The sequence below is a fragment of the Metopolophium dirhodum genome, chromosome 7 (assembly GCF_019925205.1).
Source record: "Metopolophium dirhodum isolate CAU chromosome 7, ASM1992520v1, whole genome shotgun sequence".
Taxonomy (NCBI): Eukaryota; Metazoa; Arthropoda; class Insecta; order Hemiptera; family Aphididae; genus Metopolophium; species Metopolophium dirhodum.
The window spans coordinates 23,337,978-23,360,442 of NC_083566.1; the positions used below are offsets into that span (position 1 = coordinate 23,337,978).

Sequence of the window (22,465 nt, forward strand, 5' to 3'; positions counted from 1 at the left end):
ATTACATGAAAAACCACTGGTTCATTATACGCATTTGTAATTTCGTTAAACGTATCATGAACTATTTAGAAATTAACTTAAAAACTAAACAGCGCTCTATTTTGTTATAGCATTTTGAAATTATCTATTCGTTACTTATACACTTTTAAAGTAAATTAATAATAATTTTATCAATTTTATGATTTAATGTATTATAGATATCATACAATAGGTAATTGAAATTTGTAAGAAACGTGTGTCTATATTATCGAGATGTTTACGACAGTGACAAAGTACCATGTGAGAAAATCGCTTTTAAAATTCTGAATATTAAGATACGATTTCTTTCCAATTAATTAACTTTATTTATTTGTTGCTGACAAATTATACAAATTTGTAAACTGAAATTAAAATAATAATATTCAATTCCTAACTTACAGAAGTGTCATTATGTCAATGCAGGTTAAGTTGCATCTTTCGACTACAAATTAGTATAATACAATATACATATTGTCATTTTTTAAAGTTTATATTTTAGAAGGAAAGTATACATATTTATTTCATATTAATATAAGTCAAATAAACAAACGTATAACTGTAAATTAGTTAAATAACGAAGAACAATAGTTATTATTATAAAAAAGTATAAATAGGTACTAGACATAAGTAGTGTTTTTTTTAACTAATTACAATAATATATAACATTAAAATAACACAAATTTCCTAATTAGAAACAAAACAACGCTATAATAATACTAGGCGTATTTTAATTATCGAATAAATTGTTTTTATAGAATGATTTTCACCGTACTATCATTTATTGCATTAAATAGGTAGGTATCTAACTAAAATTCAATACTAGAGAACACACCACGGGCCGACTTAAATCGGTTCTTCTACGCATCCCCTTCGCGAACCCTGTCATAGGGAAACCGGTTTCGATGGCAGGGTGACGTTGGGGTTTGTGTAGATGCAGTGCGTTCTCTCGCTGAACAGAGTATATTATAGTATGTAATGTGATATGACTAAACTTTAATCTGATATTTCAAGTATTTTTTTATATTATACACCTGGTCACAAAAAATAAATATATATCTTCATATACGTGAATTGTTCACATAATATTATCCTTATTGCTACCTGCAGGTCAATTATCGTCACTAAGACTTCAAATATTTAATAAATATTAAAATATGAAATAACTAACCAGTGAAATCGAATGCTGCTTAAATAAAAAATAAAAACTTAAGATCACAAAATGAAAATACTTCACAGATACAAAGTCGGAAAATTACTATCCGGTGTATTGAGCCACTATTAACTTCAATAACATAGTTAAAATAATTACCATCTCAATAAATTTAAAATGTAACCTATTTTTTTTTTGAACATGAATCATCTTTATTAGTGTCCACTTTGATAACGCAGCCATTGCTCAATGCCAATTTCTGCTGTAATTCTTCACTTTCACCCAGCTTAGAGTTCTTCATCACTTCCAACATAGCCTGTAGTTTTAATACATAGTCAGAATATGCTGGTCCACACTTGAGAAACTCTTCTATAAGGTTTTCTATGGTGGTTCTTAAGATTCGAATTTCCTGTAAGTATAATATTATGAACATAATTAACACGACTCAACATATATTTTAAAACAAATTAAACGGTTTTCGTTTGTACTTTATATTATATTGTATACATATATACATACATATTACATATATATTGTCATACATGACATTTACAAGTATATAATAATAATGATAATAATAATAATTAAATTAAATTATTTGAATGGAATTAACAGAATTATTAATTATTGCCAATCTACGCTATTTACTGGAAAATAAATAAATAATTTAAGTTGGCAAATTGCATATACAAGAAATATTTGGTCAAATTTATGGCAAAATTTATATTACGATTTCTAGCTAATTAAAATATAAGTATGCACATACCAAAAACTACGCATTAAAATAAAATAAAATAATTTAATGAGATCTGTTTTAACTTTTAAGAACAACAAGTATAATGAATACTGTATTACTGTATTACACCTAACCTCTATATAATATTTTCCCGAGATACTCATGATTCATGGAGTTAAAATTTGCCCTTAAAATAATACTTTTACAGCTTATGTACACTATAATATCCAGAGAGTAAAATATGCAATTAGGTATAAAAATGCGATAGTAATTACGGTAAAGATATTAAAATAATCTTTTCTGATAATTGTTGAAGTAAATATTATTACCGCTACATTACAGTCAATTTTAGTCAATTTTTACAACATTAAAGTTGGCTTACGTTATCCGATTTTGATTGTGAAAATAAATTGAAATCGACAGAAAATTGTCTATAAATTGTACGGAACACTTTGTAAAAATTGAATCATATACTATTGTGAACTGTAATTGTTGAAAACATATGAACTTTTTCAAATTAAAATTAAAATTAAAAACGGAAAGTGTTTAGTACGATCTACGAACATTTTTCTGCTGAATTCAAATATTTTTTTTCAGAATCAAAATCAGACAACGTTTATTAACTTTTATTTTGTCGAAACAATAATAGAATTAGTAAGTTGTCGTAAAATTTGTTTAGTGAATTTTATACTGTTATCGAGTACTAATTGACATGTGCATGCGCTGACGAGAGTGGTACCCGCATTGAATTTCACTTAATCTAATTTAATAATCATTTACAACCAACACATAAATCCCGGGCGGCAAAGACGAGATTACAAATTGCCTAAATGATGCCCCTTAAATAATGGCCGTAGCGAGGTCCCTTAAACAAGACAATATATTATTTTCTATACCTAATAACATTATAAAAATAAAATTTAGGTTTATTTTTGTATTGTTTCATAATTTATTGTCTCAATTATTTTTAAAAATGTCCATATTTTAAAAGACAATTATTCCTGAAGACTGAAGACTGAAAAACGTTATCATGTTGGTTTGGTCTAAAAATATTTTACCAATAATAAGAATATAAACGAAAACTGATTTTAAAACTAGGAAAACGGATAAAAAAAACTTCCGGTAAGACCTGGAATCTCTGCATTATAGAAAAAGAAAATGTGGCATAATTATTTTTATTAGCTCTTATAAGGTTAAACAATTATCGGCTACATATTTCTGGTCTGATATTGCAGGGCCTAACCAATTTAACCAGTCAAGTTGGAGAATAATGAATAGGGCAGGCTACTATTTCAAGTCCAAACATGTTCTTCGTCAGTTGATCCACATTTTCTAAGCATGGTTAATGAGTATTATATTAAGCCCACGTCTCACATTTATCTCGTTGTATTAATAATAATAATTCATGAATTACAATTGTTAGGTAACAAATGAAATTGAAATTAATAAAACTAACAAAATAACTATTTTAAATAATTATACGCTTAAAGTTTAAACGACAATAACGTTTATTGTCTTATTACATGTAATAATGCATCATTTTCTGTACCTGGAGTTCTGCGCTTTCTTTGTTGTCACTTATACTTTCATACGACGGATCAGAATGTTTTTGTTTACTATTGAACTTCAGCTTTTGTGCAGTTATTTTATGAGAAGACGTCTCTTCCACCTTGTGTTCGCCTTTGTATATAATCAAAGCCTGTAGATAAACAAGAAAAAAATTTATACTAAATACCTTAAACTTAAATACTTAATATGAGTTGAATGTATGTCAAATTAAAAGTTGCACGTTTTCTTAAATATTTGAAGAAACAAATTAATTAAAGTTGTTTATCCAAAAATAATTAACTTTATAAAATTATGATTCCAATAAATAAATTAACTATAAACAAAAACCATTTTTCCTTGCCATCATTTTAAATTATTAATATAAACTTTAAATATTTCCATGCATAGTCAAAATAATACTTCTTATTATTATATAACTTTAATGTATTTTATAAATTGATCGATACAATGTTTATGTTAATTTTTTAATCATTACTTATTTCCATTCGTTTTGCTATAAATAAGTCTACCGGCTAAAATTAAAATAAATATGTATACGGTATTAAGTAACACGTATACAATAATATCAACAATGATTACTATACATGGTACCTACATAATATATTAAATAGTAAGAAAATCAAAAAAAAAGGTTAGTAAAAATAGTGTTATAACTTTTTGTATTAACTGTAAAGAAACTGTAAATAAAATAGACAGCCGTAATTTACTTCTACGGACTGAAATGTGACCGAAGAAAAAGCTTTTATTATTGTGTAATGGTTTTATACTTTTATTATTGTATTTTTTAGCAGGAATAAAAAAATCATTCCACGAAAATAAAATAGATAATTAAAATGTAGTTATATGCAATATGCGTTCGTACAGATTAACAAAACGATTCAAAAATAATTGGTCATTGAGGGAATAATATATTCTTCAGTATTCTCGTAGGTAATTAGGCCTGCAGTCATAAACCAATAATTTTTTAGCAAAAAAAAATAATAGTTTAAACAACAATAATAATAATATTTTATGTTACAAGCGTAAATATGCTTTTTGTATGTACAAAGTATCATTACCGAACAAAAAATAAACAAACTACAATGAACAGAATTAGATTGCCATTATCTTTACAACGTAGACGTTTATTTCCATGGGATTTGTAGTAAGATTGAATTGATGGCGTTCCTAAATAGAAGTTAGTTACCACTACTACTTATTAATATACTAATACGTAGATCAAGTTTAAATAAAAATACAATAAATTATGGATGTAGAGTCTACATTGTAGACAATACGCATAAGCAATATTTGTGTATTGACTTATATATAATATTCTAAATTACAGAACTTGTTTTTTAGTGCAAATATGATATTCATTATTCTCATTCGACACTCCAAATATATATGTTTAGGTCTAGTTCCCCCTTTTCACATATTCTGTACTTTATAAACTTTTATTTTTCATATTTTCTCAATAGTTTCATATAGTCCAAGATAAATGCCAAACAGTTTTAATTACATTTTATTTTGCGTGGTTTTACGGACATACACTAAGTATTTTTTTTCCAAATTAGATGACTTATAAATACTTTTTTATTTGATACAATCATAATAACTAGGAATGGACCGAATTACCCCGATGTTTGTTTCATGTCCAAATTTTATTATTACCTACTCAATATATCATATATGTTGGTGATTGTTACTATTAAAACTATATGATAATGTAGCAAATTTACCTTCTTCATGATTATTAATTTAATTATGTTCATAGTTATAAAGTACTTAGGCAGGCTAAAATATTTAGTTAGGAAATGCCTTGTCATTTGTTAAACTAAAAAGCCTCCGTCGATCGTATTTAAAATAATTTATGTTTATTTTGTTTTTTTGAAATGTCAACAATTTTAATTTGTATCCTTGTCCATTACGTCTTTTAGATCTTTAGAAAAAAACACTTTTTTTTTTTGAAAAACTCGTTTGTTGTTTTAAATTTTTTGTCCTGGTTGTAATATAACCTAATAATTTATTAATACGTGGTGAAAAATACAAGATAATGTATGTTTATTCTATACGGTATTGAAATATTTATGCAGGGAATGGCTTTATTTATTTATTCACTAATATATATACCTAACTGTAATGAATTATCTATTGTTTTTCAGCGATAAACAAATAATACTAAAAATACCAACAATATATGATTAAATAATATAGGATATGTTAAAAAAAAATATTTTTGTAGAAAAGTTCTAACACAATGCCAACAATCAACATGCATTCCACATATTGCATTTTTCACAATAAAAATAACTCAACATAGTTTATTTTAAATGTAATAAGTACTTCTTCTTTTGTATCGTATTATTTTTATAAAATATGACGCATAAGTGATATACAGTGATATATATTATATATAATATCAATACAATTATTGATAATTTTCTCCATATTCTCAGCTTATAACAGATATAAAAAAAATATGAACAAATGAGTTTAATTAAACATTATCAATCATAATATGATAAAAATCATTACGATTCTATTTTAATGATGATTTGGTTTTTTCCATATTATGTAATATTTCAAATGATAGATCAAATATAAATTTTAATATAAATTACTTGTAATAATAAGTAATAACAATAATTGTATAGTAATACTATTAATATAAACACACAAGTATTGTTTTTAAACAGTTTAGCATTATGTAAAATAAATATTTTATTTTTAACTTGCAAGATATATTTGAATATTTAATAAATTATACTTCAAGACTTCTTATAAACTTACACTTTTTATTATTTGTATCATTACTCTAACATTACTTGTAAGTAGTAACAACTTTTTAAGGGAGAAGTACAGAACTACAGCATTATTATGTGAAATATATTTTTCCCTGAATAGTAAAATTACCCACTATTACCTACACATCAATTAAAAAATAAAACTGATTAATATAATACTTTGTAATAACTATTAAGTCATTGGTCATGCTTTTTTTTTCTATAAACTACTAAAACTAAGTATATTTGTACTATTTTTTTTCTTTACCTTACTGCCAAATAAAAGTCCCAGTAATACGGTTGCCGTAAGTTGAGCGTGACAAAAAAATATGACGTATTGTAAATCTGGATTAGCTGGGTATTTTAAAAATATCCTGAAAATTGATTAAAATATATATTTTATTCAGTATATTACGACATACATACATGGTGAAGATATAAGACCATAATATATCCATAAATAAGTCATTTTCAAGTTAAAAGAAAAAAATATTTTTTAGTATTAAACCATAATAGAAATTAATTTGAAGTTTATAGGATAAGATGTAAAAGAAATATTTAAATAAATATTGATAAAATTTATTTATTTACATATTAAATATATGATAGTGTTTTTAACTACTTATCATTAATGGTGACAACATACCGTGGTCACCAACTATAAAATATCTAGGCGTTATCCTAGATAAAAAATTTACTTGGAAACCGCACATTTCTTTGAAACTACAACAAGGTTACCAACATCTTAAAATTCTTTACCCCTTAATCAACCGCCAAACCGCCTTAAGCTGGAATTGCTCCCTGCTTCTTTACAAGCAAATTCTACGACCTTTAGTTCTCTATGCTGCCCTTATCTGGAGAAACTGTGCCAAAACTCACATAAATAAGATCCAAGTATTCCAATCCAAGATATTACGCACAATATCCAACGCGCCTTGGTTCATCAGAAACGAAGCACTCCACACAGACTTCAAACTCGCATCAATCAAAGACTACATACAAGATCTCACGATCAATTTTTTTAGCCAACTAAACAACGCCAGTAGCGCGAAATATTTCAAACTCAGTGATAAGCCTACCCTCCGGCGTCTCAAGCGTGGACGTCCTCATGACGCCCCATCTCAACTACAATAATAATAAAAAAAAAAAAAAAAATACTTCACCTTTAAATTTATAATTTTTTTTATTGTATCATTATATATATTTATCGATGCAAATGCCTGAAATTTGTTGTAAATAATTGTAATTAATTAAGCTTATCAACTGTCCAAATGTTAATTATATTGTTACTATTTTATCATTAAGTTAGATGACCTTGTATGTCAGGAACACTTTAAACTAATAAAAATTTAAAAAAAAACTACTTATCTTAAAAATATACCTATTCTGGAAACACATTTTTGACAATATGGACAATTATTGTAATTAAGAACAATTTAAATTATTAAATTTATTTTTTTAAAAATGTATAAACATACATTTAGGAAAAGTAGAAGTTAAACAGCTTTACAAAATAATAATATAATATATTTTAATATCTATTATTAAGTTAAAATAATAGTATTTAATTAATTTAAGTTAACTTTAAAAGATTTTTTTTTAGACATTTTATTTTTATTTTTTAAATCATTTATCAATATATTTAATAGATATTATTAATATGTTTTCAGTTTACAAATCGTACGTTCAATGGACAATAATTATAAAATTTTTAATAAATTAAAAACTGAATACGCAGTTAATGAACAGAACACCTACGAGTTTACTAAATCAATTTCACATATTTTTATAAAACATCACTAACAATTTGTATTTTGTATTTCCAAACGGCCAAATGCAGACAAATATTGGCGCTGCAAAATTAAGTTCAGTTATGTTACAGTATTTATAGAATACAATAACATCATTAATCATTAAGATATTATAGGTATTTAACATACTATTATGACGTCATCGTCATGTTAAAAGATTAAATTGAAATATTTTACCATGTAAATTACATGTACAAAATTGAAATATAATTACTCTTTGATGCTAATAATATCAATAATAGGTATACTGTTTACAGTAAAAAGTGTATGCAGTCATGTAGCCAGAAACTAAACTAAACTTTGCATGAATGATTTAAATGTTATTCCATTATTTCTGCTCATCAATACACAATGATATACTTATGTTATATTAACGTTTATGTGTCGTGTATACCTATGTATTTGTACGCGACTATTAAATTAAATCCACTCATTTCAAATGGAGTGCACATTGTTTACGGAATAAATGGGAAAGGAATATTATTAAAATTGTATTGTGTATATATCTGAATTCAATAAACATATGATAATAACTAATATCATTAATATTAAATTTCTAAAGTTAATAAATTGATTTAAAAAAATTATGTGTATAAAAAGCGAGATAGGAAAAGCACAATGGTGCAAATGTCTTGAAATGTTAAAGCAATAGTACATCGAAAAAAATTTTTTTGTGGAGCTCAATTTAATAAAAAAAAATATATAGATTTGTCTAAGAACGTGTTTTTGACACTACTTTTTTCTAGTACCTAACTTTTTCAGATGATTCTCTCAAAAACCATTGTGAAGTTTGTACAACTACATTACTAAACAATCAAAATAAATAGAAAAATATAATATGTTTTTCCAATATTGATGTCATATATATACAAATTGGATTTTTTTTTAATATAAAATTATTTAACTGAAAATAACCTACCCTTTAATACTTTTTAATTAATTGCAACAAATATTATTATGCTCTGAAATCAGCTTTGTAACAAAATTAAAACCAACATGTAATAATATTCAGCATTAGGCACACTCTACATAATAATATTGCATTTGTTTTTTATCAAATTTATTACGTGAACAAATAACGACGAGTGGTTAGTTTCCGAAAAAAAAAAAAACAATAATTTGTCACGCTGGATATTCAACAGTAAGGGATATTATACTCAAGGCAATTGATGGAATTTCAAAAATTTTAAGGTATATACACGTAAATAGTTTTTTTTTGATATGATTAATAACTCTCTGATAATTATTTATTTTTTTTTTAATTTTAATTTCATCAATCATAATATTAACCTATTATTAATGACCATAAATATAATTAAAAATAAATTCAACAAACGATATATTTAACGAAACTAAAGCTTTCAGAATATTATTTTAAGTATAATGTTAATAATGAACATAATTTAAAATACCATTAACAATTAAAATATATGTATTTTAAGATTAAAAATACTAAAAATACTTCTTTAATAAAACAAATATAATATTATTAAGATACAATTAATATAACTGTTATTCGTGATAAAGTTTTTTTTAATAACTTGCAATACTATTATCATTCATTCACAAGATTTTTGTTTATAAAAACTTCGTAATTATAATAAACATAAAGTGTAATCAATACAAATTATAATATACCTATAACATTATTATTTTATTTTCACTACTCAAATATGGTAGTACAGTATATATTATGGAAACAGCCAATACCTATCAATTATATTTAGTAATTTATTAGTTTATTCAAAATGGGGTTTTGAATAAGACAATAATTATTAGTTTTATTTTTATTGTATCAAATTATTACTTATTATTATTAAATTATATATTAAACAATTTGAAATCTAATAACTCAACAGTACACTTTATACGTGAATATATGTATATATTACAACTAGTAATTTAATATGTGACAAATTGTGTAATACTTACATGGAAACATTGAGAAATACGGACATGATAAACTCATTATATATGGCTATAGAAATAAACCGACTTTCATTGAAAGCAGACGGCGTTTTTCGAACCATTACACACAACCGGATACCCCAAATTAAGAACAAAACTTCCACTAAAAATGAGAAAACATTAAAAAAAACACGCTACATACTATTTGAATTTTTAAATATCAATAGCAATATTTATTATTAATCAAAATAAGTTGTTAATAAAAACAAATTAAATATAAATTGATATAGTATATTATCTTATTATAATAAAATATAAGGGGGGACGAGGTGGCCGAGTGGTCTAACGCGACGGATTCGGCACAGCCGGTCCGAGTTCGATCCTCGACCACTGGGCGGCATTTTTCTCCGTGCAAGTCACGGTGTCCGGAGAACAAGTGCCGCCATCCCCCCAATATAAAACCTACCAAACCTACCCAATATAAAACCTACAGTGCCCTCCCCACACCCAATGGCCTATGTTGCCGCGGGTTACCCAATAAAAAAAAAAAAAAAAAAAAAAAATAAAATATAACAATAATGCTTTGTTTTTAGATTTAGTCTAAGATTTTTTCTCTCATTTGGTAATTTGTTATTATGGACATTGTGCATTATAATATTATTATGATATACAATAAAAATAATATCGTGTTTTTGACAGATTCTTAGATTTGATGTTCAAATGTATTACTTCATTAGTACGTACTTTAATAGTGATGTAATAGAGTCATTAAATATAATGAATACTTACGAATAGAAAATGAGTGATCCCACCAATCTGTGGGACAAATATCTGTTTTAAGGTTGTCAGCTGTGCGACCGACAATCGTGTGTGGTGGAGACACCATGGTCCTGATGAACAGTATCACGGTGACAAATGCGATCATTAGAAGCAGAAGTTTAATTAGCTGCTTGTCAGTGATGCGAACGGTCTTCGCTGAGTTCACTTTGAACACTTGAGATACTCTGTGAATGGAATAAGAAAACTATTGCTGTTTTGTGATGATGTAAATTAATATATTAACATTTAAAAACACACCTAAATTATCTTTTTGTATCTACTCCAAAAATGTTAATGGTAAACCAAAATTTTATTATATGCATTAGATGTGTAGTGTATAGTATGTGTTACAAATTATATTTTATAGACAGAACTAAACTTCAAAGAATATCATAATTTATTTATTTTCTATGGATGAAATAAAATGTCAATTATCTTGTCAATATTCAACAAAGCTGAACATCAACAATAGTAGGTACTTTTCTGTTGGCATGGGCTAAGAAATCCTGAAGTTGCACGACTCAAAGCTGACATGAATACCTATTTATTTTACATCTCAGTATTAAACTATAAGGATCAGGAAAATAAAAAAAGTTAGAACACTGATTCAATTTTATTACCTATATGTAAGCTGTAAATATACACATTATGTGACTTTAATAGTTGAATATCATTATAAAATATTATATAATTTTAATAATTAACGACTATAAAATAAGCAGAAGTGAACAACAATGTTATTTTTAAAATACATTTGGAATAAAATATTGATTTCGCATTATATAGTCAATGTCAAAATGTAAACTGGTTTTATCAAAAAAGTTATAATTAATTTCGATATGAAATTTAATAGTTTTAAAAAGTTTTAACTACACAAAACATTGGATTAAGTCAAATCAAAGCAAAATTAGTAAAGATTATCATATTATATACAAAAAAAAATAAAAAATATTCAACCTTCTGACGTTAAACTAAATTAATTTTAGTATGACAATTATTTCATTCAGAATTTAATTTAATTTTGCTACTCGTCTCTTCAATAACAATATTATCTATGATGAGCTACAATATTTACTTTAGTATTGTAATGATTAATGAATAGGAAGATACGCTTAGCTTGTAAATATATTATTTGTAAGAGTTCTTTGACAATATCTGTGTATATAATTATCACAATGAGAGAATTCATGCTAATTATTTTAACAAAGCACAGTAGATATGATTAAATTAAGTCCAAAGCATAATTAATAATATATACGAATATATATTATATTATACTATTATAAAAATAATAATCAGATTGTCATAATTATTATTATGAGTATGACTAGTCCATGACTGATTAATGAATATGCTTATAACATAATATTATTCAATAATTCGGGTTCAATAAACACATTATAAATATGCATAAACACATTTGAACGAGGTAAAATTATATTTTATGAAGTTAGGGACCCAATAAACGGATACAGCGGATTAAAGTCGAAGATAGAAGTAAATGGCTATTTATTAGCTAAGCGGAAAACAGAACCTTTAACGAGGAATTATTTCCGAAACTACGGGGGACCTACTATTAAAAGGAAGTAAGCGAATAAATTCACCTCCAAGTTTTCAACATGAGTGCGCCGTATGTGAGGGAAAATCCAATTTCCCTCAGCCAAAATCGTGCAGTGCACGTTACTAGATTTGGTGTTGGGTACATGACGATGATCTGCAAAAAATAAAAAATAATAATAAAAACACTATTGGTCAATTTATTATAATAAAATTGTAATGCTGTTCGTGAGTAGACGGTTTAATTCTATTTTAGAAATTAATCTAAGTCAGCTAGTGCTTAAGACAACAAAATTTCAGTGTAAAAATCTCAAATTTTACTCTATCATATAATTTATATTTTTTTTGTATTTTGATTTAAGCTTGATTAGGTCAATACAATAATATAGGCTTAATCGTTTACGTTTGCATTATTTTTAAAATGTTAAATTTTACATTGTAAAATACATTTATATTTGCGATTTAATAAGTGACTATCCCGCTCCACGATACAATAATACACATGTTAGTGGAACTTCAATTTTGATTTTAAAAATAAATATAATGAAACACAAAACCAAAGAAGGTCTCGACACTTAATTATTTAACAATACAATTACCCTGTAATGGGAAATAGCTCCACTGGGATTTGGTTTAGCTTCCTCCCGTAATTTGTTTTTAGTTACGTTCTTAGATTGAAACTATCATAGGCTATTTTTGAGATTTGATTCGCATTCTTATGTTGTGTACTCGAAACATTAGAAGCTATGCTCCCCCCCACCCACACGTATTCAAATTTAAAATTTAAAGAAATTATCAAATTAATAGATTTGAGAGTGAGTTATTTGGAAACTGAGATAGTTTGAAATATTTGAACTCTACTGAAAATTAAGATTGGATCTTTTAGCCACACTCCATAGTGTCATAGACCGTTAACCGAAATATGTTTAAAAGGAGTTTTGTAAATTGTTATTTTTTTTTTTTAGTTTGTGAAATAATGTCTGCAATATTGATAAGTTTTTTTTTTAATCAAAGCACTGTTTACATGTTGGATCCACGGTGTTGTCATAGCTTACCGTTGTATACATAAAAAAAGCTCCCAAGATTATTATCTGTAACAACACTGGACTAGCGGCTTTTACAATCTGAAACATAAAATACAAAATTCATTCAACTTCAATTTCTGAACAATATATTCATTATTTACAGTACACAATAAAAATAAAATAAATACAAGATGACAGTTTGATATTATAGTACAAAGTACTTGTATTCGTTATAATACAATTTCAGTATCAATTATTCTTATTTTATCTATCTTTGTTTTGTTATATTAAATATTGTCATTGTTATGAAATTTTATTAAATTTAAATAAATAGAAGATTGAGATATTTCAGCAAATACTTACTCGTATTTATAATAATGGAATTATATAGGGTACAGTATAATATACTGACCCTATAGTACAAAAATCATAGGTATAATACGAAAATGTAATATACTTATTGGCATAGGCACAAATTGACTAAATTTGTTGGGGGGACTCAAGACCCCATCTCCATAGCCATATTGCTTAGTACCACAGAATATAAAAATTAGTACTAATTACTAGATTTTGAACTGGGGGGACTTGACCGATGTTTGGGGGGACTTAGTCCCCCAAGCCCCCCCTTCCCTATTTGCGCCAATGCTTGTTGGTTATAATTGAAAACAGTTATTAAATAATGTAATGCAATTTAATATTTATAAATAAATAACATATTTAAAAATTTTATATGAAGCAATATATAAAAGACCTAAACATACATTTCTTATATATATTTTTAAATTATTTTTTATGGAGTAACATTTTTCTTAAATACATCATATATGTGACGCTACTAGTTACCTATATAATCTTCGGCATTGTATTCGTCCATATATTTTTAGTTTATTTAAGAGTTTCTTAACCTATAAGCTTTTGAAATATGACATGAAAACATGGTTGAGCACTTTGTGAGCATTACCAGTCAGACATGTCAAACAGAAGGAAACACAATATAGAATATATATATATATATATATAGAATATTGATATAAATTGCGTAAAGTGATTTTTTTTGCTTAAAACTTTTTACCCAATTTCGGTATTAAACTTAAAACTGTATACCTACTTAGTTTTATATTTAATATACTTTAAATTATATGGTTGACATAAAGTAAAAACATTTTATATAAATACTATGAGAATACTTGGGTACCTACCTATAGTTAATTGTACAATTTTAATTATTTTTAAAGCATTTAAAGCACAGTAGGTATGCTGAAACCGTGAGAAACACTATTTATAAATAATTATTTTTAATTTTACTATACATTTATAAATAAACTAGCCAACCCCGTGCGCTTAGATTCCCGTTAAAAATGCCAACTTTATATGATTCAAACTTTGTTCAATTCGTTATTTAATGTTCGGTAGTAATGGTGTTTCAAACTTAAAATTAATGTTCATCGGCCATCTTGAGTCCCAAAAAAATAAGGTGCACCACTTTAAAATGCGAATATTGGAAAATAATTTTTTAGTGCACATATATTTTGTAAATTGCCGTTTGGCGTAAATAAGAAAAAAAAATAACAAAACAATCGTTCTGTTGAACTGCCTGAACTCAAATTTGATATGTCTTACAATTATTGTAAGTTGAAAACAACACATGCATGGGTAGCGTCCTCTTAAAATAATTTATTCTCATTTAGTTATTTATATATAAATTTATAATACAATTAAAAATATTGATTTTCTGTTAAAAAAAATTTAAAACTTTAAATATACTTATAATCAACGAAGTTTTAATATTTCATATTATTATTTTAACGCTAACGAAGATACTTGATTACTTTCTAATCATAATAATTATTAATTAATTAATAATAACAATAGTTTTTAATATCTTTTATTTTTGAAACAGAGGTTAGAAAAAAAAAAATTCTTAGAATACCTTTTAACATCAATATACGTTCTTTACTTATCTCTCTAAATTTAAAAAGGTGGAAAAACTTGATATGTGATGGATCCAAAAACCTTTGACGTATGTGATGATAAACAAGATTTACTGAATCGACTAAAAAAAATCTAAAACATAAGTCAGCTCTCTATGTTTCTTCCAGAACCCGCTGTCAAAGAAGATACTGTATTTATGATACTCCTTCATTGTCTATACGTGTTTTTTCCCCTTAAATAGGTGAGAAATGTCAATTATGTAAAAGGAAATTTATAGATAATGTAAAATAATTGGCAGTTATTCAACATTTTATTTTTTTTCTTGTATAATAGTCATAATCACACGATCTATTTTAATGTGTGGTAGGTCTATATTTGATCCATAAAAATGTTTACTATATATAATATTTACTATACAAAATTATTATATCGATGTTACATAAATATAATACACTGTAGGTATGTATCAAATCCATACAATTATTGATCAAACTATTTTTAGTTTCTTAGTGGAGCAATAAACGTATTGAATTTACAATCATGTGTGTGTTTTTTTTTAATTATTAGTGTTCATCCCCAGTTTTTGGAACAGTAAAAAAAACTCGAATCTTTAAATTATTCGAAGGTAGAAGATAGTTTCTGGTAGAAAATTGGATCAAATTGTCACAAGTAAACTATTCTCATTACTTAAAAAAAATAATGAATGATTAACCGAAATTATCACGCAAAACTAGATTTTTACAAATCGATTTTGTTTTTTTTTTTGTAGTTATAACTATTATAACATATTATGAAAATATTTTTTTGTTAAACAATCATAACATTTTTAATTTTAATACCTTTGGCTTGAAAATATCATACAAGATTTCTCATAACTTTTTTTTTCTGAAAACTTGTCTAATTCGATTCTAATTCATTCGATACTCACATTTAAAATAATGATTTCTCCTCAAACGAGTTTTGTGTTTTTGCTGAAATTAAAAAATAATAATCCTGGAAGCTTGGAAAATTCCACTATTACTTACGTAACATACACACATTCAAGTATCCAAAATATTTAGATTAATTTAAACCTATTTATAGGCATTTTAGATTTTAGATTAGTTTCCATAAATCTTAATAAATATTTGTATGCTTGAAAATGTAATGTCTGACGAAAACTTGTTGCTGAGTACATTTCTTAAGTTGCACTGAGTATATTATATAAACTTAACTTGTGAATATATTTAAATTAATTTTAAGATATTTATACCAAGAACCTTTTCTTACCGTTCTACGCAGTACGTTAGTATTGTTTTATAAATTATAATAATTTAATAAAATATAATAAAACATTAAATAATTACTATGCTATATACAAGATTTGTTTTTATTAAAAATTATATCAACCTATTCTAATATTACTAATAATATAATATATCTCTATAAATGTAATATAATAAAATATCCTTAAAAATATAGGTTGACAGACCGTCTCCACTCAGAATCGTTTTTTGTATATAATGATGTGATTGATTCAAAAATGAACACATACTTTACAGTGACCTATTCAATGTCGAAGGAACGAGTTATACTAGATTTGATAGTTGATACCTACTATATGACAGACTGAGTTTTTCAAGTTCAATTATGTGACCTATTATAGGTATTCGTCCTGTATAAGTAACTGATAGTAGTATGTACCTGCCTAATAATAATATGTATATAATTATAAATCACTGTTTTTCTTTAAATTAATTTCGTATAAGATCTGAAGCACTAGAATGACTAAAAAAACAAAATATATATAATAATGACTTTGTATTATACATTTATACCTAATAGCATTCATTTAAAATCCAGCGACTGAAGTATATAATATGTTGAGTGTACAGATAGACGAGCTCCTACCAAGTGCCAGTAATGGAATAAAATACTTTGGCACAACGGGATACGATGTGCTTAAAATGATTAATATAGGGCACCCAACGGAGTTTGAAATCAACTACAAGGTGGGTGATTAAAGCTTGAAATTTGAGAGGAATAATGCGATATAAGCTGTCATAAGATATTGTTGGTTAGATATAATATGTTTCGCTTGTTGATATATAAACCGAATAAATCGGAAACAAGATATATTAATATTTATTAAATATATTTATTGTTTATTCATATTAACTATTTAGTATAGATGTGATTGGTAGACACGTTTTCAAAATAACAGAAGTGGAAAGAAAATAACTTTATAGATTGTTAGTTGTTTGGGCTTTTAGATTGAATGTTATCCACCTATAAATTCACTAATATTATTTGAAAACAGCTTCAAAGTTTTCAGTGGTAGACTTTTCGCAAGTAAGTTTTATCAATGTTTTTATTATAATCTATACTTCAGACAATTATTTATTAGAATCAGTAAGCCCCAGTTATCACGTACATTTTTTGTATATATTGTTTAAAAGTTGGGTTGATGTTGCCGACATGCAGTACATTATCTTTCACCGTAAACAATAATATTACTGTGGCTTGGCGTGACGCGTTGGCTGCGATCAGTCACGCAACGTAATGAGAGTAAGTAACGGCCGCTGCCACTAATTCCCGGATGGGTGACCACCCGTGCAAAAACCTTGCCACACATACACGTGTTGCCAACCAATCGTACCAATCGTCCTAAACCTACCGTACCAACCCTACCAACCTTACAGGCTAATGACCTTAGCCATCGAAGTCTTAAATCCAATAAAAAATAATAATAATATTACTGTAGGTACATATTGTAAAAGAATAAACACAGAACCGTCATGCATTGTCAAACCAAGTTCGTTTTATTTATTTTCGTTATAAAATTACTAATTATAAATATATTTAAATAATAATTCATTCAATATTTTATATATTTAGATAATGTTAAATAAAAACTGAAGATGTCTTAGTGACCTAATTATTGAGTAGGGTCCCTCGAAACCTACTATACAACAGAGCGACTTCCAGTATTTTCAAGTAGGTATGATTTCGTTTATTAGGCATCGGGGAATTACTATAACCTTATGGAAATAGACCACGTATTTTATTGCGATCAATTGTCAAAATAAAATTGCTTTCTATGATATATTATTATGTAGGCACAGTGGGAGTATAAAACGATTATTAAAGAACTCCAAAATATAGGTAGGTACCTACTATGATATATACTATATAACGCTTATTGTAAATTTATTTTTTTAATACAAGTTATTTGGCAGGTATAATATTATAGATTATAATGAATATATAGATGTAATAATAATATTGTTAAATGATACCTATAACGTAAACCTAGACCTAAACATTAATAAAAGTAACATAATAATGTTTTATATAATATTTTATTTCATAAAATTAATTTGATTTCCATGTCATAATAAACATGTGGAGTGTAGCTAAATAATATATTCATACAATTATATTATTAACTTTGAATTACAAAGTTAGTGGTGATTTGAATTTTAAAATAAAAAAGGTTAAAACATAATGACTTTTCTAATATTATTTAAATACTATGAATATATATTACCTTGAGATCACTATATTTGAACGTAAATATAGCTACCATTGGTAGAAATCCGATCACCAGGAGCGTTAATAATAGTATTGTGATTCGAAGTATAATGTCGTAGGTGGCGATGCATGGACTGAAATCTACGCAATCATCACAACCTTCAGCACATTTTTTACATTGAAAGTTTATTTCGATGTTATACGTATTTGGTTTTCCCTTAAAAAAAATTTAAAAAAGATAAATAAATAATGGATCAATAATAGGTATGTCAACATCTATTGGGAATATTCAGAATAAGCCGTTCACTACACTCACCAACATAAGCTTTTCGTACTCTTCTTCTACTACGATGCCATTGAACGACTTTTCGGTGCTTGTGATATTTGGAAAATAATATCCTTTACGGCACACACACTTGTAACTTCCACGACGAAAGCCAAATCCAGCCAAAGAGACACACTATAAAAAAAAAATGATAATATAATGTATGTAAAAAATAAAAATATATATTATGTGATATGAATATGTGTATAGAACTAGGTACAATTAAATAGGCACACGGTATGTATACAGCGTTTTTCATGGTAATTTTTATCGTAAATACAACCAACCTACTAGACAATTGAAATCAAATATTCTCATCTACCAGTTTTTTAAATCGAATTGAAAACTAACAAAACGGTTTTAATATTTTATAGAAATTACCAATTCAATTTTTAATATGTTTGCTTTAATTTATACTACAGTTGAGCTATCTTTGATCTTTAAAAACGATGAAAACATTATATTTTTTTATTATTTTAACCCAGTTAAGTCATAAAAAACCATAATGTATTGTTACGATTATAATTTTGTCTTTTTAATATCATATAATTATGATTATCCAACAAATAATTTCAAAAACATTTAAATTACCTTGTACATTATTTGAATAATTATCAAAATATTATTTACTATTTGATTAATTATTTAACTCATAAAATATAAGATATGGATGAGTCATGAGTGAATGTTAACAATCCAGTCACGTTTAAAATGTGTTTTATTATTTATTCAACTACTTATATGCTTTTTGACTATTTGGGATGTATTAGGTCTAAACACATATATATATAAATATTGTAAATCGATTCTTATAGTAATTTGTAAATATATTTCAGAGAAACGAAGATCCTGTAAATATAAATTACAGAACTAAGTGTTTATTATCACTATTCGAGAAAATTCATAATCGACATGTTTGTACACATATTATATTGGTTTTTTTTGTGTTTTACACCAATTAAAACAGTAATGAAATTTATGGATTATAGAATACAAAAATATACGTTCTGTTAACAATTTACTAATTTATTGATTTACAAATTTTCATTAAAAATAATTATTTTATTTAAACTTGTTTCACTAAACAGAGTTTTTGACAACTTTAAATGAATACTGTAATATGAATAATGAATGTGTTTTGTGGTTGTAACGATGTGATTTGTCTAAATTCCGATAGGGTGTATCAGGGACGGTGGATTCCATATGAGTTAGGAGATAGGTACTCATAATTCAAGAGTAAGAAAAGATTTTCAAAATTTATATTACGAAACATTTATTATAGTTGTATATGATATAATTAGGTGGGTAAGTAACATGTTTAATTGTGAAATTAAACATAATATGCATAAGACATAGATTTGTTTCAATTACATACGGTCCCAAACTCCCAGTTAGATATTGGATACATCAAATTGGAATTGGTATGAATAATTTGTGTTTACATAATAAATTCCCTACTGCAGTTTAGAAATAATATTGAATATTGTGAGCATATTGTTCTATATACGAGTTTTAAGTTTAACATGTTTAATAACTTTTAAAAAGAATATATTTTATGTTATGAATTCGTATAGGTACATATTTTTAAAAAATTAACATTTTTCTTTCCATTGAAATTTAAATAACCGATCATTATATTTTAACCAAGTAATTAAAATGTATTCTTAGCTTTTTTTAATGTATATACTATATATAATATTTGTGGACATCCACAATATAATTATTTATTCTAACTTCTTACTATTTTGGTCTGTTTGTAATTTAAAAATTAGATATTATATTCAAAATAAATAATTTACAATTAATATATTATGTTATAATATATGAATTTAGTTAGATAACCAAACAACTCCCAGTCAAGTGCCACTAATGGGCAGCATCTTAATTATATTTTTATTTATTTTTGTTCTGTCACCACACACACTTATTGTGCTAAATAGTACAGATTGTGCATGTCTCAACAAAAAAATAAATAAATGATTTACAGTGATCACGGAGAGTAACTACACATATTACTAATAGAATATAGGTAGGTGTAATAATATTAGGTCCCCCTGGTCCCGACTACATACTTTATTGTTTCATAAATAATCTCGGAAATATTGACGAAACTCATTTACTTAAAACTTAACATGTACATCAACAATGTTGCATAGATCAGCTAGACAAATAAAAAATATGGATAACCTAGCAAACAAATACATGGAAAAAGTATTAAAAATTCTGAAGAATCCCAAATTTACTTAATGAAAATTGTATGAAGAAAACCCCAATATTCTGACAATGTATGTCAACAATCAACATAAACATAAGAACAAGAGAAAAAAAAAAAAGAAAACATAAACCCAAAAGTATGTGCATATAATATATGTATCCATAACACAATACAAAAATACCACAATAGTACACACACATACACAGCAGGTGTATCTAAAATATCAAACAGTGCTGGGATAGCAGTAGTAATTGAAAATGCAAAAAATGTCCTACTTACAAACTTCCACCAGAGTTTTCAATTATACGTCCGATGTATTTGTGATGTACAAAACAGTAAAACCACATAATTAAAAATGAAGATACAATACATAGCAACTATTTAATATTCAGCGATTCACTCAGTAGTTCAGAGACATCGAAAATGCAACCAATTCAAACATTGCATTTACAAAAATTAATCAAAGAAAAATCTACAAAGCTCGCGAGATGGGTAGAAAAATTGTCTACGTATAAGTACTTAAGACATAGTGGAATAAAGCGACCCCCTTACCGACACTCCAATTCTAAACATAATATAAAAAATAAACAACAATAACATTAATAATAATAATAATATGTTCTTAAATCTCGAATCAAACAGAAACACGTCTTGTTAAACTTAACCCTATCACTTCTACACTGTTTATCCACTGCAACCTGTGTGTGCCACGTAAAATGAAATATTCTTATTATTTTTTTTTTTTTTATTTTAATTTTGAGATCTATATGATCTAATTAGTTAAGTTTAAAATAACCCGAGCCAAGGTTTCCAAATCTTGTACGGTTACCGGTAAATAAGAAAATTATAAAATACAGGGACGTAATAGTACGTCTGAAACAGTGAAAGGTGATAAAAAAACACAATTTAAAATGACCAAACACGGGTCTAAAAATGAAAGACAGTACTATTATACATCGCTATCGAATAACGTTTTGTGTGAATAACATTTCTAAGCCATAGATTCCGATATTATTTAGATAAAAAAAATAAAATAAATATTTATTTATATTATAATATATAATAATAATACATTAGACTTGTTAATATCTGTCAAACAATGTGGACCATATTTACAATATA

At 26.0% G+C, this 22,465-nt stretch overlaps 1 protein-coding gene across 2 annotated transcripts in view; it reads right to left on the bottom strand.

Moving 5' to 3' along the window:
- Positions 1-487: 487 nt before the first annotated feature.
- LOC132948850 (probable G-protein coupled receptor CG31760) overlaps positions 488-22,465 on the bottom strand; it is a 181,240-nt gene continuing 159,262 nt past the window's right edge. For both annotated transcript variants that reach the window (XM_061019511.1, XM_061019512.1), the window contains exons 6-14: positions 19,120-19,263; positions 18,820-19,020; positions 13,389-13,457; positions 12,381-12,490; positions 10,747-10,961; positions 9,982-10,120; positions 6,507-6,612; positions 3,454-3,603; positions 488-1,577 (exon numbers count right to left, since the gene is read on the bottom strand). In XM_061019511.1, coding sequence (XP_060875494.1) covers positions 1,353-1,577; positions 3,454-3,603; positions 6,507-6,612; positions 9,982-10,120; positions 10,747-10,961; positions 12,381-12,490; positions 13,389-13,457; positions 18,820-19,020; positions 19,120-19,263 — 1,359 coding nt within the window. In that variant the 3' untranslated portion in view covers positions 488-1,352. The remainder of the gene's footprint in view (positions 1,578-3,453; positions 3,604-6,506; positions 6,613-9,981; positions 10,121-10,746; positions 10,962-12,380; positions 12,491-13,388; positions 13,458-18,819; positions 19,021-19,119; positions 19,264-22,465) is intronic.